This window comes from Rhinopithecus roxellana, chromosome 9, assembly GCF_007565055.1.
Source record: "Rhinopithecus roxellana isolate Shanxi Qingling chromosome 9, ASM756505v1, whole genome shotgun sequence".
Lineage (NCBI taxonomy): Eukaryota > Metazoa > Chordata > Mammalia > Primates > Cercopithecidae > Rhinopithecus > Rhinopithecus roxellana.
In genome coordinates this window covers 28,594,340-28,621,987 of record NC_044557.1, presented here as the reverse complement: position 1 = coordinate 28,621,987, position 27,648 = coordinate 28,594,340, and the positions used below count along the sequence as shown (strand labels likewise).

At 39.7% G+C, this 27,648-nt stretch overlaps 3 protein-coding genes across 8 annotated transcripts in view; 1 reads left to right on the top strand and 2 right to left on the bottom strand.

The window, feature by feature from the left end:
* Window positions 1-11,724: 11,724 nt before the first annotated feature.
* On the bottom strand, window positions 11,725-19,220 carry CHCHD7 (coiled-coil-helix-coiled-coil-helix domain containing 7). Of its 4 annotated transcripts, none has more exons than XM_030937975.1 (5): window positions 19,026-19,220; window positions 17,958-18,105; window positions 15,885-15,954; window positions 13,777-13,919; window positions 11,725-12,994 (listed from the first exon to the last, which is right to left on the bottom strand). In XM_030937975.1, the coding sequence occupies exons 2-4, from the start codon at window positions 18,014-18,016 to the stop codon at window positions 13,803-13,805; spliced, it is 246 nt and encodes an 81-aa protein (XP_030793835.1). In that variant the 5' UTR covers window positions 18,017-18,105; window positions 19,026-19,220; the 3' UTR covers window positions 11,725-12,994; window positions 13,777-13,802. The 4 variants fall into 4 exon arrangements, with proteins under 4 accessions (XP_030793835.1, XP_010360836.1, XP_010360835.1 ...); XM_010362534.2 differs by having other exon boundaries at window positions 13,777-13,875; XM_010362533.2 differs by lacking the exon at window positions 17,958-18,105.
* LOC115899598 (formin-like protein 3) lies at window positions 18,112-20,147 on the bottom strand. Its single transcript, XM_030937490.1, is given in 4 exon segments — window positions 18,112-18,566; window positions 18,569-19,020; window positions 19,504-19,608; window positions 19,940-20,147. Coding segments are annotated over 4 exon segments (888 nt in total). The 3' UTR covers window positions 18,112-18,443.
* The window catches only part of PLAG1 (PLAG1 zinc finger), a 51,428-nt gene continuing 43,328 nt past the window's right edge, over window positions 19,549-27,648 (top strand). The window contains exon 1 of one of the 3 annotated variants that reach the window (XM_010362535.2): window positions 19,549-19,742. The gene's annotated coding sequence lies outside the window, so the exon portion shown is untranslated. The remainder of the gene's footprint in view (window positions 19,743-27,648) is intronic. The other 2 variants (XM_010362537.2, XM_010362536.2) reach the window with 2 other exon arrangements.

Genomic DNA, 27,648 nt, shown 5'->3' with positions numbered 1-27,648 from the left:
AGAATAAACCACAGAGTAAACTTTTTCATTTTAACATTTTGCAATGAAGCAAGGAAAACCAAAGGGGAAAATACAATTCCATGAAACGCTTCCTTCTTTCTACAATATGAAACAATTGCAACTTGTGGCCGACTTATGAAGCCAAGCCAGAAACCCTGAAGTCTCCATAAAAATGTTTAGATTCGAATTAAAATTAAATATGCTTTCTATGCCTCCGGCTCTGTCTGCTTCTTTCTGTCTTTCACTTGTTTCTTACACCTCCTGTAATCCCTTTCTGGTGCCCAGAAAATCTGCTGCAAAAGAATCCCCCAAGCTTGAAAAAAAAAATTGCGAAAACATTCAAGTGCCTATTTTTCACTTATTTATTCTGTATTTGTCTGTCAGTGTTAAAAAGCTTTCTCTTCATTTGTTTATGTGTAGTTCCTATATCACTGTCTAGTTGTCTCCATTGTTTTAATTTGGGTGGAATATTGTGAAATATTTTGATGTAAGCAGCGTCTTGTGTGGCTGGGCTACCCAGGGTGAACTCCAATGTTCTGTAGTGTGGAGGTGATTTTGTCTCATTCATTTCATTCATTCAGACACCACTGCCCCCAGCATATCCTGAGAAGTGATAGATTGTTGTTATTATTTTGTAAGCATTCAAGCCCCAACTTGGAGTGTTAGAGGCTAAAATCCCTGTTTAACTAGATAGGTGGTTCAGCGAACTCTTACCCCGTATCGTGTCTTCCAGTCTGTGTGGTGTTCAGACAAAAGGCTGAGCTCATCCTGGGAGTAGCCCTGTGAAGGTCTGAGAACTTGGCACAAGAGCCTTTGCTCCTTTGTTTCTCCTGAATTGGTTCTCTAGTCAAGAGGTGGGAACTGGAAAACAGTACTCCTACTGTGGCATCAATTTATAACAGAGTAGAGGTTGACAAATTCTCCCTGTGGCTTAGAGGGGCCCTCCACATTTTGAAACATGGACTCACTGTGCTTGCCTCTGTCAGAATTAAAGGTCCACCACTAAACAATGTGTTTAGGATAGCATGGCCTCCAGCAACCAGCACAAAAGTACAGAACATTTTCTAAAAGAGGGGAAAATGTTTCTTCCTTCTACCTAAGATTGCCCTGCTCCAATCTCACACTGGTATCTTATACCAGCCCCCTGATCACAGCTCTAGGCTTGACCCTGGGTACACAGTCCAATGTCCTGGAGAAGAAGTAAGAAATTGAGGCAATCATCTAGGAGCTTGGCATTATCATAGCAAACAACTAACTGAATTTTCCACCTAGGCCCTTAGATTCCCCTGTACTAAGGGATTTTTCTTCAAAGATGTTTGGCATATGATTTTTAGCCTTGCAAGGATGCAACAGACAGCACAGCAGAAAAGGAGCTGTCTGACAGAGATGTTTGGCATTCTATGCATTCAAACTTGGAAGTATTTTTGAACTCCATGCACAGCCTTCATTTATTTTTTTATACAACAATACACAAACTCACTCCCTGCTGGATTCAAAGTTCATTGCACTGTCTTTGTCCTGACACCCCTAGAGTCCTTTGCTGCCTGAACCCTAGAAAGCTTTGACACTACTCTTCACTGCTGCATTTTCATTACCTCAATAAACATGATTTCCAAGTTCCTTAAATGCCTACTCCTGCTCTCATAGGGACACTCATATGGTCTCTTTTATTGGCACGTTCTAAAACCCAGAAGAGGTTCAATAGAAAAACAGTCAGATAGGATAGCAAGAAGCTAAGTCACCCATTTGGGTGGTGGCCAGGAAGGAACAAGCTTTGCTGCCCCTGCCCATTGTCATGTTCAGTACAGTCACACTCCCTCCTCCCCAGCATCCCTTTATTCCCCACCCCTAACCCTCTAGGCACACACCTCCAGCCCCTCTTATCTTCCCTTATGGATCCTTTTGTTCACCGCGTTTATGACTTCCTGATATTGTATCTGGTTCATTTATTGCGCTTCTTGCAAATTGTCCTTCTCTCTCCACTATCATATAGGTTCCATGAGGGTAGGGATCTGGCCTATTTTGTTCAGTAATGAACCTCCAGTTCCAAAGACAATGTAACACACGGCAAGTACTCAATATTTGTTGTACAAATGAACGAATGCTTAAAGATAGCTACGTCTCTAATGCTCAAGTCATTATGCATACCCTGCTCATCTCTAAATCTTTTCCTTGCTTGCTTTCCTCATTTCTAGGTGCAAAGCCTTGGCAAAATTTCAAATTAAACTTTGTCTGTGTCATTCCTCTCTTTTTTTTTTTTTTTTTTTTTTTTTGAGCCTTTGTCACCTAGGCTAGTATGCAATGGTATGATCTCAGCTCCCTGCAACCTCTGCCTCCCAGGTTCAAGTGATTCTCTTGTCTCAGCCTCCTGAGTAGCTGGGAATACAGGTGCCCGCCACCATGCCCAACTAATTTTTATATTTTTAGTAGAGACAGGGTTTCACCATGTTGGTCAGGCTGGGGTCTCGAACTCCTGACCTTGTGATCCACCTGCCTCGGCCTCCAAAGTGCTGGTATTACAGGTGTGAGCCACTGTACCCGGCCTCTTCTCTCTTTTGCTACCTTCTTCCCACATTCCCCATTGCCCAGAACTTTTATTTAATCTAAACACATCCTTTCCTTGTCCCACCCTAGCCTATATTCTTCAAAGTGCCCAATGCATTCCCTCTCTTGGTTACTCACTTCTTCTAAGAAAATCCATCTCATCATTTATTGTATAGTTTAGAGAAGAACCTCAGAGCCATAAACATTTCAGGAGGAAGGTCTCTATTCCAGTTAACTGTTATAATATGCTCTGGCTATCTTTGAAAATATGTTACTGTCTTCTTGAAGATTAATGACTTGCCAAACCATGCAATTTTATCGAACTCGCCCTCTCCCTTAGAGATATCCAGATACTAAAATAACTATAATTAGTTTTGAAATCATTCAGCAATAACGAATTCTTACTCAAGACTAGGAGGCAATTCTGAAAACATGAGGAGCTCAACAACATGGCGATTAGGGAATATTGATCTATTATTTCAGCAGATAAAAACCAAACTAGAACCCCATTGTTTCAACAGAGATTTTATAAGGGTCTTTTGACTTTCCCTTCTCTTCAAAAGGTAACAATAGAGAATAATAAAAGTAGCCAATATTTATTGGTGCTTCCTATGAACAAGTCACGATGCTGTTTTTTACAGACATTGTCTTAATCAATATCCACAGGTCACTCTTTGAGGTTGGCATTTTACAGTTACAGAACTTGAGACTTTTAAATCTAAGAATGTATCCAAAGCTCCCAGTTAAAAATAAGTAAGGAGAATTATAAATCCACCCAGTGAAAGAGCAGAGACCATGCCTCTAATCACCAGTGACACAGCTCCCATTGTATACCCTCTCTCCTTACTTTTTCATATCTTCTCTTCCATCCCCATACAACAATTAAAAATAAATAAGCAAATAAGTAATGAGATTTAAAAAGGAGACATAGGAAACTGACCCAAACACTAGTCTAACACCCTTGTACTAGGCATGGGAAGTCATAACGCTGAGAAGGCTGGAAATATATAGCCTCAGCTTAGCAGGACTGCAGGAATATTCACCAGTCTTGAGTTTTCTGTTGCCGTGGTGGTCCTTTGGTTTTGCTTTCCAGGGAGGGAGACAAATGCAATCTATTAAAGTTATGAAAGACATTCTTCAAAAGTAGGAATTATATACAGAAGCTGTCAAGGGTTTGGAATTCTGTTCTACACGATGATGTATATGTATAAATGAAGTGAAAGAACAGGGAGATGAGATGACACTCCGGTTGCCCAGGGTGTGTACCATAAACTCAAAACACGCCATGCCAGTCCACAACTCCCAAGTCTTTAAGGAGTCCACGTATGTGTCAGGAAACTCCAGTACAAGAAAATGACAAAACCAGCCTACTTATCCAGGGGGGAGAAGTCCGCTTTGCAGATGATCAAGGCTTTTTGCCTTATTCTTTCTTTCGACTTTATGACAAAGGGCATGTTGTCATCTCTCACCAATGTCATCTCTCACTGTCATCAGAGGATAGCAGTGGATGGGATAAGGATGCGATGAGGTTGACAGGATACACAGAATCAAACATTTTGAAAGACTTCCTAGAGTTCATGAGAAGGTTTAGCAGAGAATCAGTTATCCAATCAATGGTATTTGTTAATTTGTAATTTTCTTCTACAGTATAAACGTCCTCATTCACTTTTACATCTTCTACAGAAGCACTTTTGTGTGTGTGTTTGTACCACTCAGTAAGTATGAAATGGTGAAATGAATAGTAATTTGAATAATAGTCAGAGTCAGGAGCTGCAAAGGAAATGAAGGACACTGAGCGAGTGGAGTTCACCACAGAAGAAACTGGGGAGTGGGGGCAACATAGAACCCCATTCGGTAGGCAGGTCACTTAAACTTTGTGAGTTTCCATCTTGGACCTACAAAGCAGGACAAATACTGACTTCATGGGGTTGTACTGCATCTTAAAGGTGATCATGTTTCTGACAATATCTTATAAACTGCAAAGGGCTGTGCAAACATGAAGTACCCCAGTGGTCTCTGCTTCTGTATTTTCATGCAGGATGTGACAGGATAAAACCTATGTGTACAATGTGGAATAAAATGATAGACACCAACATATAACCATGTACAGAGCCACCTAGAGCTGCACTTAGCGCTACAGCACAGGGAAGGTGGAAAGCGAGAAAGCTACAGGTGAGGTTGAAGAGGTGCTTCAGGAGCAGGACTAGGAGAGGCAGAATTAGCACACAGATTTCAGTGGAAATGAGAAGAGACTAGAGCAGTTCTTGAAGGAAATGAAGCATAGCTTTGGAAGGAAGAGAAAGGAGAGGACTTTCTGGTTATGGTCAGTGGGACAATCTAGCCGACAGTCAACTTTACCTATATATGTCGTGCTCTAAATGTTGATGGATGCTATTAAGTTTCTTCTCAATGATTTGGTATATAGGTCCAATTCCTTTTATAATCTCCCCACCTCCCCCAATAAAATGTTTTTGTATGCCTTGCTTATTGGAGACTCCAGGTATATATTAAGGAACTAGGATCATAGTAGGATGTGAAGGAGAAGAAAATTATCAAGAGAGGACATTCTGGACCAAGTCGTATAATGAAACTAAAAGTAAAGGAGTGAAATAAAAGAACAAACAATTTGATTCTTTGTAACTTTTCATAGGAGAGGTGGAGTTTTTTAAATTGTCGTTTTGGATTTTTGGGGGGTGGGTGGGAGAGAGGTTTAAGAGGTGGCTGAGTAAAACGGTTGTAGTAGTTGATATTATGGCTTTACCAGAGTCAACTAAGAATTAGCTGAGGCTTTCACTTATTACAAATGCATCCAGTATCTATGTAAATGCATTTCAAATATTAATAATGTCTACTTGCACAACACATGGGAAGCTTCTTTGGGTTTCACAACATCCTACAGATTACTTTTTAAATATATATTTCGCAGAAGGAAAGGTGCTGAAGATGAAGCAATCTACTCAAGACCATCCAGGTGATAAGAGGCAAGGCCAGAACCCACACCCAGGTATTTGGACTCTGAATGCAACGTTCTTTCCACACCCTGCTGTGTTTTACTTCTGTGTGTGCAGCAGGATTTGTGGTTGAGATTCTAGCATGAGGATCTTCATGTGTATGGTAGATGATCATTTATTCTCAGGACCTACTGCAATCCACAGCCTCCATCCTGCACTCAGTGAACCATACTCTTCCTCTTGCTAGTGTCTCATGAGTCTCTATCATTTCCTCTCTTCCTGCTTAAACTTCCTCATATTATAACTGGCCCTGTTTCCCTCAACCCACCAATACTGAAGTACAAGGCTTTGCAATGAACCTGATTTTCCTTTAGTTTCCTACCAGGACTGGTGGGAGGAATCTGAGTCTATCTCAAGCCTATTCATTTGTGGTCACTAAACAATGACAAAAGAAGCAGAAAAATAGAGTGTACAGTCACCTAAAGTTTTTGTAGGTGAAGTTTTTAAAATGTAATTTAAGAGTTTTCCTGGAAAAAAGCATGTGTTCTGAAACAGACTTTGCATTTCATTGCGCAATAGCACCATCCAGTTGTCAGAGGAAAAGCCCAGCTGCTCTGACCACGGGCTCTGAACAGGGCAGGAGGCCTGGCTTCAGACCTCACCAACACCATACTTGACACTTGCAGGGCTGTCACGTGCTGACAGACACAAGCAATGACAGACACCACTCATAATATGGAAGATTATCAGTGAAAATTGTTCTTGTGTTTATAACTGAAAAGCAAAACAAATCTGTCTCTTTGAGTCTCCTTTTTGGAATAAAGCAACTGATGCTCAAACTACATTTTATTATTTTTCCTTTGCAAAATAAAAACTGAAGGTGAAAAAATTAGAGTGCATTAGGTGACTCGATTTGCCTAATTTTACCACATTCAGTAACATACCCAGCTATCCAGAGTACACAAAGTGAATATCACAGTAGAGATGAGGGGGAATTAAGAGGAGGTGGGAAGAATTCTGACCAGGCATACGAGGAAGGCCTTAGAGAGATTACACATGAACTGAGCCTGAAAAGACAGGTGAAATTTTAACTGCAGCAGTCAAGAGATGGCCATTCAAGTTCAGAAAATAGGGTACATTGGGAATGGTGAGTGTGCATGGAAGGAATGCACAGGTTCAACATTCGAAATTTGAAAATCTGAAATCTAAAATGTGCTGAAATCCCAAATTTAACACTCACAGAAAATGCTTATTAGAGCATACCAATTTCGGATTTTCAGATTTGGGATGCTCAACTAAGTATAATGCAAATACTCCAAAATTTAAAAACTCAAAATCAAAATAAAAAGCTTTTCCAGTCCTAAGTATTTCAGATAAGGGATGCTCAGCCTATAGTTAGATATTTTTATGTCTCTCTCTCTAACTAAAATCTAAGGTCATTGAGGACATGGGCTGGGTCTTATGTGTCCAAAACCAAATCCCTTTTCAGCTTCCTCAAGCTGCTCCCTTCATAAATGTGCCAGCTCTCAGAGGATTTTGTAAACCAAGGGAAGAAATGTGAACATGTGCCTGAGGTGGTGAGCAGGTCTTGGGAATTTTTTCCCAAGGAGAGGAATTAATTCGTTTGTGTTTTAGAAAGATTTGCCTGGCCACAGTATAGAGAAGGAATGGTGGTGGGAGGTGGGGGTAAGATTCAATGGGAGAAAAGTTAAGACAGCTGCAGTGTGATTCAGAATCACTGTAATAAACTGTCTGCCTCAATGCCTCTAGATTTTTCTAAACACAAATTAGATTTGATCCTCTCCATCTCAAAATCCTTCATAGCTTTCTCTTGCATACAGAATAAGGTCTAAAATACCAAGCACGGCATTCAAGGCCTTTCATAATCTACACCCATTTTACCTTTCTAGACTTTTTCTCTTGCTACCTCCCTTCACATACCCTGACTCCCGTAAGAACTTCTCCTCCAACATGCTATGTGTTTATTGCCCCTTTGTGTTTATTGAGACTCCCCTCTTAAAAGTTTGCTCTTATTCCTATTATGGTATTCGTTTCATTTTCCCTTACAGCAGAATAGAATTCTTTGAGGGCCAGGATGGTGTTATTCTTCCATGCTCCTCCACAATGTTAGCCTAGCATTTTGCACATTATAGACACCTAGCAAATATCTGTTGAACAGAATTGAACGGTAACAGCAGTACTGGTACGTGGATTCACTGAGTATTTATTGAGCTCCAGAAATCATAAATTAAAAAACGGATCCACTTAATTATACTGAAATGTAAAACACTGTACAGAAATATCTTTACAAGCCAAAAATAATGTTAAAAGACAAACTAGGGAAAACACATAGAAGACATATGACAAACAGGTAATTTCTTTGATAGACCAAAGGTCCCCAAATCATTCGCACCAACATGTTTTAAATGGGCAAGGGAAAACCAAAAACCTCCAGTTCCATTTTTCACTGATTAGACTGGTAAGGATGAAAGAGTTTTCAAGTATCCAGTGGGACTGAGGGTGTCAGGAAAGAAACACTCACAGGCTTTATGAGCGTATAAATTGGTGTGGTCCTTTTTGAAGGGCAATTGATTTGCAGTATCTACACATTTTTAAATGCAGAAAGCTTTAACCTAGAAATTCCACTCTTAAGAAATTTTACAGATAAAAACATGCACAAAGATCCAAGAACAAAGATGTTGCAACCTTGTTTATAGCATACTCATCAACAGGAGATTGCTTCAATAATGGTACGCCATAAAACAGAAACTGAAGCCACTGAAAGAAATAAAGTAAATCTATAATCACAAATAGAAAATTATTCCAACCTTAATATCACTTAATATCATGAAGTGAAAAAAGCAAGGTATCCTATAGCTCATGTACTATGACGTTCTTTTTATGTAATAGATAAGCTTTTAAATGCATGGAAAATCTTGAAAATTCTTGACACCAGCTGCTTCTGGGACAGATTTATTGTACTGAAAATCCGAAATTGGCATGCTCTAATAAGCATTTTCTATGAGCGTCAAATTTGGGATTTCAGCACATTTTAGATTTCAGATTTTCAAATTTCGAATGTTGAACCTGTGCATTCCTTCCATGCACACTCACCATTCCCAATGTATCCTATTTTCTGAACTTGAATGGCCATCTCTTGACTGCTCCAGTTAAAATTTCACCTGTCTTTTCAGGCTCAGCTCATGTGTAATCTCTCTAAGGCCTTCCTCGCATGCTTGGTCAGAATTCCTCTCACCTTCTCTTAATTCCCCCTCATCCCTCATCTCTACTGTGATATTCACTTTGTGTACTCTGGATAGCTGGGTATGTTACTGAATGTGGTAAAATTAGGCAAATCGAGTCACCTAATGCACTCTAATTTTTTCACCTTCAGTTTTTATTTTGCAAAGGAAAAATTTTTTTTAAAAATGTAGTTTAAGCAGTAAAACGCCTTCTCCATATTTTGTTAGTTGATAATTGATATCAAAAGCTTGCCTGACGCCAAAATTTCTCATGGCGCCCACTGACACAATTTATCAAATTAATTAGCTTCACCTCTCCCAAAGTAGAATCTTGGAAAGGGAAATAAATACAATAGAGGCAAATTTAACAGTGGTGATGAGAAAAACTCCTGAGACTGCCACTAAAAAGTGGTGCCATGAGATCTTGAACAACCAGGTTATAAGAAGAGTATACTGAAGTTTTCAGGGTAGGTGTTAAGAGGCAAACTAGGAATTAGGGAATTACTGAAGACATATTTTAAACTGAACAGTTTTGCCTGGATGGAGTCATTACATATATGTTAAGGATTTGCTGATTAAAACTCCCCAAACAATTTGTTTGTCATTGAAAGCACTTTATAAAAAACACACTTACAGAAACCAATCATCCAAGAGCTGTGCCATTATTACAAAGCTACAGTAATCAAGACAGTGTGGTGCTGGCATAAGGACAGACCTATACAGATCAATGGAATAGAATTTCAGGCCAGAAATAAACTCTCACATGTACAGTCAACAAATCTGCAACAACGGTGCCAAGGCAATTCAATGAAGAAAAGAATAGTTCTTTGTCAATAAATGGTGCTGGGAACACTGAATAGCCATATGCAAAAGAATGAAGCCTAACTCCTACCTCATAATGTACAAAAATTAACTCGAAATATACAAAGACCTAAATGTAAGAGCTAAAATCATAACACTCTACGAAAAAAGGTGGAAATCTTTGTTACCTTGGATTAGGCAATGTTTTCTTAGATATGATACCAAAAGCAATGAAAGAAAAAAATAAATTGGAGTTCATCAAAATCAAACACTTTTGTGCTTCAAAGTACACCATAAAGTGAAAATACAACCCACGGAATGGGAGAAAAAAATTGCAAACCATATATCTGATAAGGAATTTTCATCTGTTATATATAAAGAACTCTTAAAACTCAGTAATTAAGACAACCCAATTTAAAAATTTAAAAATGGGCAAAGGATCCAAATAAACATTTCTCCAAATAAGAAATACAAACTGCTAATATACACATTAAAATTTGGTTGACATCATTAGCCATCAAGGAAATGCAAATCAAAGCCATAAGGAGATACCAGTTCACACCCACTACGATGGCTGTAATCCAAAGCAGATAACAAGTGTTAATGAGGAAGCTGAGAAATTTGGAACTCTCATACACTGCTGACAGGATTGTAAAACAGTACAGCGACTTTGAAAAACTGTTTGTGCCTCAAAAGGTTAAAGTTACTACCTGACCCAGCAATTCAACTCCTAGGTATATATCTTAAGGAGAAATTAATGTCCACATAAAAACTTGTACAAAATGTTCAAAAAACAGCATGACTCATAATAGGCAAGAAGCGGAAATCCAAATGCCCATCAGCTGATTCATGGATAAATAAAATGTGGTATAGCCACATAATGGAATGCTAAAGTACTGATACATGCAACAACATAAATGAACCTTGAAAACGAGGTTGTCAAAGAGGCCAGTCATAAAAGACCACATATTATATGATTCCATTTATATAAATGTCCGTAAATAGGCAATAAGATAAACAGATTACCAGGTGCCTAAGTGTTGGAGGTTGGCATTAGGAGAAAATGGGAGCCAGGCAGGCAGATACAACTCCAGCTACTCAGGAGGCTGAGGCGGTAGGAGGGGTTGAGGCCAGGAGCTGAAGGCTGCAGCGAGCTATGATGACGCCAATGCACTGAAGCCTGGGCAACAGAGTGAGACTTGTCTCTAAAAAACAAAATGAGCTGTGCGCGGTGGCTCACGCCTATAATCCCAGCACTTTGGAAGGCTGAGGAAGGTGGATTACCTGAGGTCAGCAGTTCGAGACAGCCTGGCCAACATGGTGAAACCCCATCACTACTAAAACCACAAAAATTAGCCGGGCATGGTGGCTCATGCCTGTAATACCAGGTACTTGGGAGTCTGAGGCACGAGAATCGCTTGAGCCTGGCAGGCAGAGGTTCCAGTGAGCCAACATCACACCACTGCACTCCAGCCTGGGCAACAGAGTGGCACTCATCTCAAAAAAAAGTTTCTTCCCCAATCTCCAGAACTATAGCTCCCTACAGAGTGCCACTGGTGACCAACTGGTTTTTTTTTTTTTTTTTGACAGAGTCTCGCTGTCGCCCAGTGGCGCGATCTCGGCTCACTGCAAGCTCTGCCTCCCAGGTTCATGCCATTCTCCTGCCTCAGCCTCCGAAGTAGCTGTGACTACAGGCGCCCGCCACCAAGCCCGGCTAATTTTTTGTATTTTTAGTAGAGACGGGGTTTCACCATGGTAGCCAGGATGGTCTTGATCTTCTGACCTCGTGATCCACCTGCCTCGGCCTCCCAAAGTGCTGGGATTACAGGCGTGAGCCACAATGCCCGGCCACCAACTGCAGTTCTTGAACCTACATCAACCTCAACCCAGAGGCCCAGCGGGCAGGAGGGCCTGGTGGGAAGGCGGGTATCCATGTCTTTACCTGAAGCGCTCAGCAGTAAGGCAAAGGTACTGAAAAGACTGAACAAGAGTCGCATCAGGACAACGAGTTACGAGATGAATGCTGATATTGGTATGTACATTCAAAGAAGTGACATTAAAATTCCAAGCCCTTTAACAAGTGTGCTTAAAAAAGTACTAAAATACTTCTTACACAGGTATGCATTCATTCTTTTCTGGTACTGTTTCAATCCATCATTTTTATAGCAGTCAATGCAAATGAAAAGAATTTTGGAAATAATCCATTTTTTATTCAAATATAACTACATTTAACAATCAAGGTCATGTGGCTTAGAAACTTGAGCTTGGTTTTAGACTCAGACAGATGGTTCATTGTCACCAGCCATTAAAACAATGTTCTTGAATTAGACCAGATGAAGAGAAGGGACAAAAGCAATGTTTTCAAGTACATATTAAATTTCATTCAATAATAGTATGTCTTCATAAAATGACCGCGAATGAAACAAATGATTCTAAAAGGCAGTGGGCATAAAGAGGGTTGCTTCACAATCTACCCCAGTCACCACACTGAATAAGTATTGTGTTTATATCATAAAGTGAGGTTCTAGCCTCATCAGTGTTGAGTTCACCTGATGAACCCTGACCCCTTTCCCTACCCAACTCATCCTGCAAATAGAAATTCTACTTCTAAGGGAATCCATTTGTCTTTCTTCCCATTACTGTGGTTCAAAAACTGATACTACAGCTACCCAATATTTAAGGATTTCAATCACAGAATCCTGTAACTTAGCCTTTCTTTAAAGAAAGACGACCAGTTCTTTTTTATGCCATTTATTTAGAAAAACCCATTTGTCCCTAGTGAATGTACTAACCTTATTTAAACAAAGATAAGTGAGGGAAGAACTGATTTGAGGAATGAGCCTGGGATCTGAGGCCCGCCACACATTCCTTACCTTCAACTTACCTTTCCAGTCTTCTCCCACCACTGCTCCACCCACCTGAGATTCTAGGTGGAGCAATCTACAGGATACTCTCTGAATGTGGTTCCAGCTTCCCTTGCCTCACACTCTTGCTCATAACATTTCCTTTACTTGGAAACATTGCCTTCATCTCAGCCCCATTCAGTCTTTACTTGTTCACATCATATTCTTCTTTCAAAACCCAGTGGAAAAGTTCGATTTCTCATGTAGCCTTACCTAATTCCATGCCTCGAGAAAATCATGCAAACTCATGCCACAGCACAGCCAGCAGCAACATACCATCGGCATGGCACTGACAGCAAGCAAAAAGGACACGGGGTGACTTCACTGTCTCCACTTGAAGAACTTAAGGTCTGTCTGGGTGAGGGGTGTATAGTCTTAAATATTACAGCGATCACTTATTAGAAATATTCATCTGCTTCTAAGTTATATATACTTTTAATGCAAACACTCAATAGGGCATCTTTCCCACTGCTCTCAAGATTTCATCTCTTTCTGCTGCCGTAGGCATACATGGCTTCACTCCGTTCTGTCTTCTCTGCATCATGACAGAATTCTGTGTACAGGCATTAAAATAAAAAAGAAGAAACCAAAATCAGTCATGTATTAAATGCTAATCATTTGCCAGTAATTTGCTATTGCTTCCTCAAACAGGAAATTCTAACAACCAAGTTTAAAAAAAAAAACCCAAAACCTAATTATAGGACTCCAGATAAACATTTTTAAATTATTAACAATTAAATAGAAGTAGTCATTCCCACAGGAATACATTAACAGCAATTGGGATGGGAATATACAAAGTACAAAAGTATATACAGTCCATCAAGAAGAGCTACTGAATAATCGTGAAATAAAACCAACAGTGCGTGTAGCGAAGGGAAAGGAAATAGCTGGATCCAGTGGTTCAAGGAAACAGAAATTATATACCAATGTTTTCAGAAAAATGGAGCATTTTAACTACCACGGATAGCAGTGAGAAAGAAAAAGGCAGAAATGGAAGTCTAACATGTTGTGTTATGACAAGGGAAGTGAAATATTCTGTTCATCTCCAGGAAAACTAAATTTATAACAAAGACATTGTTTTAGGGCTGCAGATACTTAAATGCCTAGGAAGACCCACCTATATTAAAACTGCATTCTTATAGCTTAGAGGAGGAGGAGGCAGCTAACAAGAGCTCTCAAGGATCATTCAGGGCTAGAGCTGCTAGCAGAGGATCAAGCTGAAAAGTTTCCCTACAGCCATCAGTGGGAAAGGATTGTGGGTACTGACTAATTTTAGGCTTCAGTTTCAAGCCTAGGAGATGGGTTTTAACACAAAGTTAACCAATCTAGGCTTACCCAGAATCTCCGGCAGTTTTTATACTTTAAGAAGTAAGTGGAACACCTTTCCTTGTCATAGTTATTTTCATCCAGACATCTGGTGGAAGCATCAGATTCCTTACAGACATAAGAGAGGCATCATTTAAAAGGTAGAATAGGATCTAAAAGCAAACAGACAAAAAAATAAACAAGCTGCTTCCCTAGAAGCAAATAATGTGAAATAGTTCATTTGTGTTCATTTTGACAGGTAGACTCTAATAAAAACTGGACAATCTCGCCAACTATCCCAGTATGCACTGTGCTCAGGCTAACACCTTCCTTTTTATAATCTGGGCCTGTTTTCTGAATATGTGATCACAGGAATTTGAGCCAAGTAACTGTGATTAATTAATTCAGTAACCATTTTAGTAAGAAACTGAGGCAAGGTGCAATGTGTTAAATGACTACTGCATAGCTAGAATCAGAATCCATCTCCTGACTCACAGTACATCTCTCCTGCTTTTCCAGATTTTCACTTTGGCTTGAATGTTTGATCATAACGTTGGTTTCAAGATTCCAAGTAAATCACTAATAACTGGTCTACATCAAGACAACCTAAATTAACACCATTCATCTCAATGCATTTTTGGCTACCATTTACTCCACTATACAAATACACTATTATGTAAGCAATTTTTTTTTTTTTTTGAGACGGAGTCTCGCTCTGTCGCCCAGGCTGGAGTGCAGTGGCGCGATCTCAGCTCACTGCAAGCTCCGCCTCCTGGGTTTACGCCATTCTCCTGCCTCAGCCTCCTGAGTAGCTGGGACTACAGGTGTCTGCCACCTCGCCCGGCAATTTTTTTGTATTTTTTAGTAGAGACGGGGTTTCACTGTGTTAGCCATGATGGTCTTGATCCTCTGACCTCGGGATCCGCCCGTCTCGGCCTCCCAAAGTGCTGGGATTACAGATAAGCAATTTTAATAGATACTACTTCAAAACCAAAGTCAACAACACAGGCTATAAATTCAAAGGAAAGTAGGTGCCACATGGGGATTAAATTTAAGCTGTGTGAACTGGAAGTACATTGAATAACTTAAAAGTGAAAGGTATGATTCTGTGAAGTCATCTAAAGCAGGGGTCCCCAACTCCCGGGCCACAAAGTGGTACTGGTCTGTGGTCTGTTAGGAACCCCGTCAGATAGCAGGAGATGAGCAGTGGGCGAGTGAGCCTTACTGCCTGAGCTCTCCTTCCTGTCACGTCAGTGGGAGCATTAGATTCTCATAGGAGCATGAACTCTATTGTGAACTGCATGCCTGTGAGGGATCTAGGTTGCAAGCTCCTTATGAGAATGTAATGCCTGTTGACGCCCACCCCCTTCCCCATCCGTGGAAAAATTGTCTTCCACAAAACCAGTCCTTGGTGCCCAAAAGGTTGGGGACCACAGATCTAAAGGAAAGCTTTAGCTATATGGATAGATAGTTTGCAACACATATCTAAGAAACATGTTCTACCTAAACAGAACAAAGCCGAATTTCTATGCCAAATATTTAATGAATGTATATATTTGGAAAATGTATGTCACTAAAGGGTATAATTTTCATGGGACCAGTATGATAACTACATTATTCAAAGGTAGCAAAACCACAAATAAGTATTGCAAATCATACTACATAAATGCCAATAAAAGCTTACTCTTAAGACATTTTGTTTATGAGATACCTTTGTGAAAACCTTTAAGCTTTAAATAGGCTAATTCTATTATCAGCCCATTACTCTCAGCCAGGTTGTCAAGGACATGATGCTATTATTACTAGTGAAACAATAAATGTCAGTGACAGTTTAAAAATATCATACCTTCCAGTTTTCCATGTTTGGACTAAACATTCTCAGTGTTACATTTTCCTGTGTAGTTTTACAGTGACAACCAAGTGCTTGCATATTATACAAATAAGGAAAACAAAAGAAAACATGAATGTTAGAGAAATTATAAACATCTAAAAATGCTCTAGTTAAATAGGATATGCTGGCCAGCAATATTTTTTGTAGAGAAATAACTTTATTCAACAACTGCAGAAAACAAAGGCCCACAAAACTAAAAGCAGCCTGTTTTTCCAACACTCATGAAAATTAAAGCACACCATCCTACCGACAAGCAAGGATTTATGTCAGGATCTCTCAGCCTCCGTGTTACCAAGGGCATCCTGACAGTCTTCTTACTGAGGGTAGACAGAAAAAAAATAATTATGCAGTAGACGACAGAAAATAAATCAATACATCTCAATAGCCCTAAAAGTACCTGAAATTTTGATTTTGGCATAATGATCACCTAGTGAGGAACTTCGTGTATTCTCTGTATTTTGTGAACAAAAACTTGAACGTGGCTGGGCGTGGTGGCTCACACCTGTAATCCCAGCACTTTGGGAGGCCAAGGCGGGCGGATCATGAGGTCAGGAGATCGAGACCATCCTGGCTAACACGGTGAAACCCCATCTCCACTAAAAATACAAAAAATTAGCCAGGCGTGGTGGCGGGCACCTGTAGTCCCAGCTACTCAGCAGGCTGAGGCAGAAGAATGGTGTGAACTCGGGAGGCGGAGCTTGCAGTGAGCCGAGATAGCGCCACTGCATTCCAGCCTGGGTGAGAGCGAGACTCTGTCTCAAAAAAAAAAAAAAAAAACTTGAACGTGTTTTTCCTTTGTATGGCCATGCCTCAACACAAAGGCCATATATTGGACTGAAATGCATCTACGGCCTGCGTGTGGCGTCTCCTGCCTGTAATCCCTGCACTTTGGGCGGCTGGGGCTGGAGGGCTGCTTAAGCTCAGCAGTTCGAGATCAACCTAGGCGACACAGAGAAACCCCATTTCTACCAAAAATACAAAAATTAGCCTGGTGTCGTGCCGTGTGCCTGTGGTCCCAGCTACTTGGAAGGCTAAGGTGGAAGGATCATTATAGCCCACGAAGTCAAGGCTGCAGTGAACTGTGATTGCATCACTGCACTCCAGCCTGGGTGACAGAGAGAGACTGTCTCAAAAAAACAAAAAAGAAAGATAGTTCAATTATAATTCAGTTGTGGTTTACTCATTCTTAAGCAACCAAATGCACTAATAAAACCTAAGAATACAGTATGCATTCCAACAATTACTTCCTTACTTTACAGCAATTAGCATACAAAATAAGAATGGAATTCAGTACAGTCCAACTCTAGCAAAAACATTCATCAACTGAAGTACCAGAGTGCCTATTTTATGGCCAATAGTAGGGTAGCCAACACACCAAAAAGCCAAGTTATTGCTTAGTTGACATTATGAAAAGTTATACTGTTTAAAAAACAAGAGTCGAAATTTTACTTCCAGTGGCATCTTCTTTTTAACTGATTACTTCCCTGGGTTGCAGGAAGTCAGGGAATGCTACTGTGCTTCTGTAATCTTGCAATTCAATTCCTAGAGATACAGCTCTGCAAAAGTTGGGGAGGCCGAGTCGGGCGGATCACAAGATCAGGAGTTCAAGACCAGCCTGACCAACATGGTGAAACCCTGTCTCTACTAAAAATACAAAAATTAGCCGAGCTTGGTGGCACGTGCCTGTAATCCCAGCTACTTAGGAGGCCGAGGCAGGAGAATCGCTTGAACCTGGGAAGCAGAGGTTGCAGTGAGTCGAGATCCTGCCACTGCACTCCAGCCCAAGCGACAGTGGGAGACCCGGTCTTAAAAAAAAAAAAAGAAAAAAAAAGACTCACCCAGCCTGGTTCTACTATGGGAAAGACCAGGATGTCCAGGCCAAAGGAGACCAGGCTTTGCAAAAAAACAATGGAAAAGGGTTTGGTTATTCTGGTGTCCATTAAGTAATTACTGAATAAAAATTTTATGATTTTCATTGAACAATACAAGAAAATATCCAGCAAACAGTAACATCTTGGCAAAAAAGAAATCGATGCTGTTCAATTATATCTACAAGCTTCTTCCTCTCCTGAAGACAATTTTTTTTTCACGCTTGACTTCTTCCTGAGAGATGATAGTAAATAAATTCACAGCTTTCTTTTTTTTTACATCTATCCTATGATGTGAGAACACAGAACTCTTCTTAGCTGTTCATACACTTTAGATTTAATAATCTCAACGAGGATCAGACAACCTTGCATTAAATTTAAGTTTCGTTCCTTACGTGAAAGTATCCTACTCTATATTTTATTGTCAGTCAGAAGTTCTTTAAAAATAATACCTAAGTAACATGACATATAACCAGTTCGAGTTTGGTGCATGAGTTTCTTCACATTTCATTTCCTTTTCCTTCCGGATTCTAAATACAAGGCACTCTAAGTTTGGATTTCCGAAAGTCCCCTCCTTTGCATGAGTTCCTCGTGTATTAACTGGAATTGAAGAGGAAATGTCAATTTACAGTGAGGAGCGGGGCTGAAGTGCAACATCGAGTGCTCGGCTAAAGGGGCCTTATCTATTACTTTTTGAATGTACTAAACAAATGTTACAAGGCTCTACTACTTGCAGAGGATAGCCAGAAAAAAAAACCAAGCGAAGATTTGAAGGAGGGGCCACAAAACCATAGCACATTCGGGTTAATAACTCTAAAATCCACTCCAAAGGGCAAACTGCTTAATAAGCAGTTCTTGATTTCCCATCCAGTGGTTCACGTCCCCCCTCTCTAAGTAGCTTTGAAAGGGCAGGGGGATGGGAACGTTTCTGAACACGTTCATGCCCACACGCCCCGGGGTTGGAGCCCGGGCAGGGTCCGCGGTTCTGCTAAACCCGGAAGCTGCACACGCCGTGCCGTCAACCCACTGCCAGGTGCAGAGGGTAAGAAGTCAAGGGTGGCCCGCCGGAGGTGGGCGGGCAGGGCGAGGAGAAACAAGGGGCGAACCCGAGGCCTCGCCGCCTTCCGCGGTGTGGCCCGCCAGCGTCTAATCCTGGACGGTGCGCACAGGTGAACACACCTTGCTGTGCCCTGAGACCATGCCGAAAGAGGCAAGGGGCGAGGAAAACGCAGGGGACTGGGGGTGGGGCCGGCAACTGCGCTTCAGAGGCTACAGAGAAGGAGAGTAGAAGAAGAGCTAGGGTTGCCCGGACTAGGCAGGGGTCATCTTCCTCGCCCCCGGAGCGAACAGACCCCTGTGGCAGGAGGAAGAGCAACGGGAAGAGGTTCGCGCTGCGGCGAAACCTGGCGGGAGCGCCTCTGCGCCGCAGAAGTGGATTCGGGCCCCGCTGCGGCCCAAGGGCACCCCTCTCTTCCCGCTTTTCTGCGGCCGCTGGGGAGGTAGGGCGGGGGACCACTCACCTCGGGCCTCCGCTTCGCCAGCACCCAGGCCGTCTCCAGCTCCAAACACGTCAATGGCTCACGCAGCAGGACCTTAAGTAGCGCGCATCCGAACTTGCTGCCCCCGCTCCCCGGCGGCAGCCCGCCCAATCGGCGCGCGCCGCCGCCAGACTGACAGCCGCGCGGGGCCCTGGGCCGCAGGGGCAGGCGGGCCTCGCCCCGCCCCCGCCTGGCGAAAGGAGGGCCGAGGCGGGAGGAGTGGGCGGGGCGGGGCGCGCGACACCGCCCCCTCTCCCCCGCCCCCACCGCACCCCCCAGCGGCGGCCCGTCTCTTAACACTTCGGCTTGACGGGCGGAGCCGCAGCCCAATGGGTGGGTCGGCTCCCGCCAGCGGCGGCGCCGAGTGGACGGCTCCCGGGCGGAGCGCGCGCGGGGGGCGGGCGCAGCGGCGGGCGGGGGTTGAGGGCGGGCCGATGGGAGGCGGGGGCGGTGGCCGAACAAGCAGGGGGAGGCAGCGGTGGGCGCGACGTCGGCGGCGGCGGCGGCGGCGGCGGCGGCAGCTGCAAGTTGGGCTGCAGGGGCAGCGCATACACTACAATGGCTGCTGGAAAGAGGCGTAAGGAAACAATTTCCAGGCCCGCCGCGTCCAGCCCGAAATATGAGAAAAAAATTATTAGAAATTCCGCGGGCGGTGTAGAGGCGGCGGACGGGCCGGAGGGAGGATGTTAAAGCCCCGCGGTGAGTTCTCCGGGGGTCCGGGGCGGCGGCGAGGCGTTTAGCGGGAGAAATATCAGGGTTATTTAAATTATGGGACTAGCCGAGGGGGCAGAGGAGCAGCGGCGGCGGCAGGAGGAGGAAAAGTTTGTGCTACTCTCAGCCCCTGCTCAGGACCCCAGAGAGAAAAATAATAATAAAAAATAAAATAAAATAATTACGCGGGGCTGCGAGGACTCCCGAAGTCGCTTCTGACAGGGCAGGGGGCGATGCGGCTGGGGACCCGAAGGTGAGGTCGGTGGGAAAAAAAAAAAACCCTTTATTCAGGGTCTGGAAAGTTTGAAAAGTTTTCCTCCTCCTCCTCCTCCTCCTCTCTGGTGCTGTGAATATTGTGACAGCGGCAGCGGCAGCAGCGAGAGCGGAAGACATTAGAGACCCGAAAAATAAGGGAAAAATTAATATAAATTCAGTTTTGAGAGTAAACTCTCCGCATTTTCCACCAAAACATCCCGGGGGAAGGTCGCTTCCCAAAGGGCCTGGCGGAAACCCGCAGTCGGCAATATTTGGGGGGCACTTTGAGTGACTTGGGGTAACTTTGCCCCTTTTTGAAAAGAGGTTTTTCTTTTCTGGAGAAATGAATTTGTTTTTGCCCTTTGCTCAGGTGGGCAAGCCGGGGTCGGGGTGCGGGGTCTGCAGGGAGGTGTGAGCCCGGGGTGTGTGGCTGCGAGGGGGAGTAGGGGGAGGGGGTGCTAAATGAAAGCAGGAGATCGGCACAGAGCAGGGACAGCTTGTTGTCAGTATCATAAACAACCAAAATGGAGGGAGAACTCAGGCATATAACCAAATAAAAATTTTTAAAAAATCGCAAAAAATCCCTAAAAATCCGGGATGCTCCCCCTTTTCTCGCTAAAGGTAAAAGTATGTACCGCCTTTCCCCTGAAGTCCATTTTGACTTTACAGGGACCAAGGAGTTAATATTTATTTATTTTTTAAAACTTTCGAAGGGCAAAAGCCTTTTATAACTCAACTGACAATGAGAAAACGTGAAAATCCGATGCAAGAGAAGCAGGGGGAGCGAGGGGGGAGGTGGTAGTGCAGAAACTGCTAAACTTATTGGTAATGTGGACTGATCTGAGATAAGATAAACACTATATTTGCTATTTTATAACTCTCTTTTAATGATCTTTGCGGGGTTTTTTGGGGTGGAAAAAAAAGTGATGCCATTTTCTTAATAGAGTTAATATGTGTGATTGGAAGAATAAACCTTTCCGGCTTTAGATTGCATTTTCGTCGCATTTATGCTTCAGGTTTTGTTAGTGGCTCCCTCCTTTCTTTAAACTGGGCTCTGCAAAGGAGGGATAGAGAGGCGATGGTGCTCAGAGAGGCTGGAGTGCAAGGCTGGAGTACCTTTTGGGGAGGGGTGTGAAGTTGCTTGGTTTCCCCCTTCCTGACACGTTTGCTTCACCTGTTCATCCTTCCTGAAGAATGTTAAGCTGAGGTTTTCTGGTTTTATGTATATAAAAGGATGATGTCTCTTGCATCACATTGATGTTAATGGGAAAGTGCTGCTGATGTTGGTTCCACGTGGGATATGGGACAGAGCAGGGCATTTTAAAGGGACAGCTTCTCTTTTCTTATGGTTTTCATCACCTACACAGAATCACTGTCTGAGGACCAAAAGCAGAGGTGCTAGGAGGGTGTGGTGATGGAAGAGCCTTCCCTTTCTGTTACTCCAGTGCACTCACCCATAGGAGTGATGGAGGGACAGGAGGGATAAACAGCCTCAACTGAAGATGGATATGTGTATAGTTTGTATCCAAGCTGTTCTTTTGTGTAACAAGCCCTCCCAGGAACTTTTCATGTTACATTGCTTTGCTTTGGAAGCTGATTTTGGAAGGAATTGTGGAAAAATGGAAATAGTTTAAGGTGTGTGGTGTAATGGTATAGCATTATTGAACAGTTATGAATTCTGTGCAGTGAGATCAAAGAGCTGTGTATGCCCATAATGTGATTTTACAGCCATTTTGTAAAAGCTGTAAAATACCTAATATTCAATTTTGCTTAAGGTACATTGAGGACTTCTGGTTGAAAATTACAGAGTGGTGAAGATTCTTTTAATATTGTAAGCAGTAGGCATTTCTTTAGGGGGAAGGAAAGTACACACACCAACACCATGGAAAAGTTTACACATCCATATTTAAAGTCCATCCTATACATGGGCTGTAACTTTGCGCCTTTGAAAGGAAAAGATTTTTAAAATCCTGAGCCCTATGAGTTTTCATCTTCTGAGTTGAATTTATTTGTGTTATTTAACAGAAAGTGTTTACTGACCATAAACTACTATCGGCTTTTATGTTTTAGATTTCCACGATATTCTCAAAATTTAAAATATGTAAATTGTTAGCTGTACTATAATGGGGATTAAGGTTAATCTTCAGTAGAAATTACTTGTGTTCCATTTTCCACAGGTATATGGAGTTTCTGAAATAAATCCTTATTTCCTCTTGTTTTTATGATTTATAGACATGGATTAAAGTTAGAGCTGAATTTTTAGACTTCTTATATAGAATGTTTTTTCTTGCCATACTGTATAAACAAGTTATTATTTTTGTAGTCCATTGTATGTTAACTTGTGTTTACAACTGAGTTCTTTCAACTTTCTGTAAATACCTCCATAACAACATCACATCGGTAACGTGTTTGAGTACATCATCTTGTGGTTTCTGATTTTGGAAGCAATTACAACTTTCTAAGAACTCATTAAAAAATTAATCTCATCACCCACAGTTAAATCAAAATTGATTGGAAAAGGTTAAGCTATCAATAGAGAAGGGAAACTCCTCCCTGCCCAATGATCCTTTGCCCAGAGGTTTCAGAATGCCATTAAGACTTACAAAGCCTTTTCAGTTTATCTTACATTTTCATTGTATTTTGGCTCAAGACAGTTACATTGACTATAAGTAGTCAGAATTATGCTGTGCATTTAAAGTAAATGAGACTTAGATCTTGAATAATTGCCACTTTGACAAACCAGATGCTAATATCAATAAATTCAATCTCTATAAAAAAATGAAGGAATTCAAGTTATATTAGATCATCGTGTTATTCAGGTTGTTTGGACACTTTATGATTGGTTTATTGTCAATCTAAATAAAAGAGCTAGTATTGTGATTTTTTTTCTTCCTCTCATATAGGGTAGTGTAAAACTTTCTTCATGTTTGTATTTTATGCAACTAGCTGCTTGTCTGATTTAGAAAATGCACTCAGTGCACAAATTTAAAATCTGTAATCGCTTAGAGAGTCTTATTTAGATGGGGCACAGCACAATATTTAATTTGAAGTGATTGTACTGAGCTTTTGTGATGCCTTAGAAATACTACCTGTTGAACATCCTTTTCTGAAGCTACTGTTAAATTATACCAACATACAGAAATAATGTAATGATGTTGTGTACTCAAAATCTTTATTTCAGTTGGAATCGGAGAAACCTCATATATTGATAGTCTTATTTGAAATTTATATGCCTAATTTTGCTACTTGAAATTATATAAAGAATTTAGCTGCTATGGAAGATTTATAAGTGTGGGCTAATATTGACACATTCTGTATCTGTATATTATTACCAAAATATTTTAGTAAATAGTAAGTAGATATTTATAACAAAATAAATTAGTGAATTTGCTTTATCAGTATAGTTTTAAAATTTGAAGGGTACTATTTGTGTTTTAATAGCATGCACAGGTGGGGGTTATTCCTTCGTTTTTAATGTAATCCTGATTGTCAGTATGTACATTTTGGTTTGATATTCTGCAAATTTTCCTTTCTAAGGATTAAATTTGTTGTTTCCTAAATTAAATGTAATGCTCCTGTCTTAAGTGAGATTTGAAAAGCCAGATGACTAAAACATATATCTATAGCTATCTTTGAAGTCTTGTTTCAGTAATCATTTGCCTCTTGAGCTGTGTAGTCCAAATAATTTTATCTAAGAATGTTTTAATATTTTTTCTTTAGAATCCTGTTCTTTGGAAAATTAAGATATGTAAAAAATTACCAGTTACACACATCCCCAAGGAAAAAAAAGTTTTACTGAAGAAATTTACTTACATTGCTTGGAATACATGTTCTTTTTGGTGTGTTTGCAAGTGTATAAGAAATAAATATTAATTTTTTCTCTTTATATTGATAACATCTTAGATTCTTTAATTATTTGAGTAAGGGAAGAGTTTCAAAAGGAGAAAACTGAATCTGTTCAACAAAATCCAAGGTAGTGAATATGATCAAGGTAAAAGGGCTATAAATCATCCCTTGAGCCATTTTTAAATGTCTTAAGAACCTGATAAACACCTTTTCTGAAACATTGAATACTTTGAAAGTATATCAGTCACTTCTGAAAAACAAAGGTAGACCTTTAGTTTTAGCAGGAATTAATGTAGGTAGCATATTTAACCAATTAGTAAGTGTTTAGGTAGTCATGGAAAAGTATTTACAAATATGTAAAATATAAGTGCAGGATAAATCAGATTAATTAGCTGTAAAGTTAACCTGATTTTAGAATTCATGCATGGGAATTCTTTTCTGTTTTACCATAAGAATACTTTGGAGGTAACTAATTTTTGCTTTTTGTATTTATTTTATTGCCTAAATGTTTTGAAATGCTCAAACCTGAAATCCACTGTTACTACTTTTCATTTATATTAGGTTAACTTTTATATCTTATTTGCAAATTTCATTGTAAAATATCATTTGACAAATTAAGATTTTTAGATTATAACATTTTATAAAAGTATTGAGCTATTAACATTTGAGGTTGTAAGAAATGTATGTGTGTGATAGGCTAGTAGAAATTATTACAGGGATATAATTTGATTTTTACTTTTAGATTGATTAGCCTGCTCCCCAGAGGTTTGCATTATACTCACTGTTTATAGCTATCCCTGCCTCCTCTTTACAGGGTGGTATTGACAAGGGTATGGTGGTGTGGAACTTCCAAGGGCACTTGGGTATTTTTGTTTTCTGATTTTGCGTATGTATTGGTGTTTGTTGTTAAGAATTTTGCTCTTTAAAAAAAAATGCTTATCAGAACATTAAAAAATTTTATAAAACAGAAATATCTTATTTTTTTTAAAAGGTGGTGTGATACTGCATTGAAATTGTTAGTATTTAAAAGTCCCTGGATGTCTTGTAAACAGAGTTACTACAGGATCATGGTATTAAAACTAACCACAGTGTGTGTTGGGAATTTGAGATGACTACCTAAAAAATGTGTGTGCATGTGTGGAATGAATGAACTTATGCAGTATGTCTTAGGTTAATAGGACAAGAAATTTGCTTAAAATATTTCCTTGCATTTAAAAGTGGAATCTTCTTAATCTAAAAACATAGAAAACCTAGCAGTGTGAAAATGTTAGGAAGCAAAAATGTTTTTTTGGTGTCTTTTAAAAATAATAATTTTAAACAATGAAAGTATATAACAATAAGTATGGACTAAAATGTCCAAAATTCATGGTAAAGAATTTGGTAGATAAGAATTTCAGAGAAAAATAACAATTGTGGTAAATTAAAAATTCATCTTATGTGAATAAATAATAACCAACTACAAGGCAAAAGTTATCATTTTGCCTTAAAAATTAGATAATTGGGGAGATCTACCAAGAACATTTTTAATACCAATTGTTGGTTTTATAATGACCTTTTTAAAAAAGATCCCCAAAGCTTTCCTTCCTTATCTTCTTAGATTTGAATTAAACTAAATTAAATTCTAAGAATAATTTGTAGTGGTTATTCAGAATTTTTTTAAAATAAGAAAAATTACTTTCTGCTATTTTTATAAAAGATTTTAAAGATTATTTTAAATGTGTGTCTTCGTGAAGTGTCCTGAGAAAGTCAGAAATTATTGAAAATCATTTTCTTCATTGTTCATCAGAAAGCTTAAAACTTTAAGTTAATGAAATAAATTTTAAAACCTCAGTCTAAAAATAGTTTGCTTCATGGACTTTTTTAGAGCAATTTAAATAATTTGTTACAGACTTAGTCACATTTAAAAAGCCTTTCACAAGATAATGATAACATTTCACCAACAAAGTTCTTAATTTCTGGTATGTTTTTAGGTCTATGCTGCCAATTAAAGGAATTTTTTCTTTCCCATTTATTATTTAGCAATTACTTTTCTGAAAGAGAATCTAAACTTTTGGTATTATCTTCTGGGATAGAAGTTGCCTTTAGTATTAGAAAATATTTTGAGAGTGGAGGGGGCATCTTTTCTTAAAAGGCAACAGAATCCTTTACAGATTGTGAAGGATGTGCCATTAGAGAGTCTTGAACTCTTCTTTTTTGAGAATGAGAGCCCCATTTTAGCCTTTCAGTCGTTAAATATTTGAATTATTATTGCAGACCAATATTGGAATTGCACATATACATATTGATTATGATTTCCTATCTTTTGGTTTCTGAATGTGATAATATTCTCAGAATAAATACTACATGTAGAGGACTGCCATATCAGTTTTTTAAAAAGTATGTCTCTTTAACCAATGATTAGACATTAGAGCCCTTTAACTTTAAAATACATTTTTGGAGACTTTTAAACTAGAAATCAATTAGCAAATGAAGAATTTAGCCCCTTTGGCTCAAAGGCAAAATTGGAAAGTGTCATAATCACTTTTATTCCTTTGAAGATACATTAGTAAATATTTATTGAATTGTTCTTGATCATGAGAATTTTAAGAAATTAAACCTGGAAACTTAAGATAGTTCAAGTGTACAGGTTCAAAATAGCACCGGTTGGATTTTAGTCTGCCAGATTTTCTCAGTAACTTGATTTTTTCTTGTGTTGTCTTAATGCTGGAATTACATAGAGCTCACATCACTTTTCATCATACCCTAAAAGAGTTATAATGACTCGGTTTCATTTTTATCAACTTTGGGCAATGAAGGAAAAATGCTGTTTTGTTATATATGAGCACTCTCCTTTTCTTAAGCTATTTTCTGTATTTCCTAAACATAATTTATTCAAGCATTGCATTCCATTGATGAGAAATTTGCTCCATTATTCTGTTATTATACATTTGCAACTTATAGAACAGTTGTCAGTTGATATATTTGGATTCTTATGACCTTATAACCTATTATAAACTTAAAAACAAATATTAACATGACCAGCATATCCTATTATAAATAAGCTACACCTCAAACATGAATTTGTTTTCCTTGCACCTTTAAAATTCTTTCTAAATAAATCTAAGAAAATGTTCTTCATGTGTTTTGCTAATTTGTCATAGACTGAGGTAATTTAATTGTATAAATTTCTATCTAGATTTTTCTCTTCTAATATTGGTAGCATTTTACTTGATGTTTACTATTCAATTTCATAGGATTTTAGCATTAGAATAGAAATAGATGTATAATAAAATAGGTTAATTACACCAAGAGTGGTGGAAGCAGCCCTACCAGTTATCTGGAAGATTTTTTAAATGTTTCAAAGAAGGAAAGTTTCTGTGATGATCAGGCACACCAAACAGGAGTTAGTGACATTTTATGTTTTTATCTTGCTTCATAAAACGTAAGCATTCTCAGGGCTACTGTCACACAAACAAATAACTGATTTAACTGTGCTCTATGTTAAGCACATCTATCAGGTCTAGCTTTTAATGTAATTTGCTCAGTTTATTTTTAAGAAAAAGGTATCAGACATATTTTTCAGAAATAATTTGTCATATATTATGCTTTGAAAGATGCTGTATTAAAATATATTGTCATATTTGCTTACCCAAATCAAAATGAAAGTAAACTATCAAGTAATAGGCTTAATTAGACATAGAATGAAAGCTTTAAATATTTAACTGAATAACTTGATTTACTGCTGAAATACACATAATTTTAATTGAAATAGTTGTTTTTGTATCTGAATCTACTTTTTATGCCTAGAGGTTTG

Bases quoted from the DNA above. Each gene is read 5' to 3' on its own strand.
- CHCHD7 (XM_010362534.2), bottom strand. From the start codon at position 18,016: ATGAAATGTGAAGAAACTCATGCACCAAACTCGAACTGGTTATATGTC. The intron at 13,876-15,884 runs GTAGGATGGTGT...TATGTCTGTAAG, and splicing joins ACATAAATCCTTGCTTGTCG to GAATCTGATGCTTCCACCAG. The intron at 12,995-13,776 runs GTAAGCCTAGAT...GCCTGTACACAG, and splicing joins AAAACTGCCGGAGATTCTGG to AATTCTGTCATGATGCAGAG.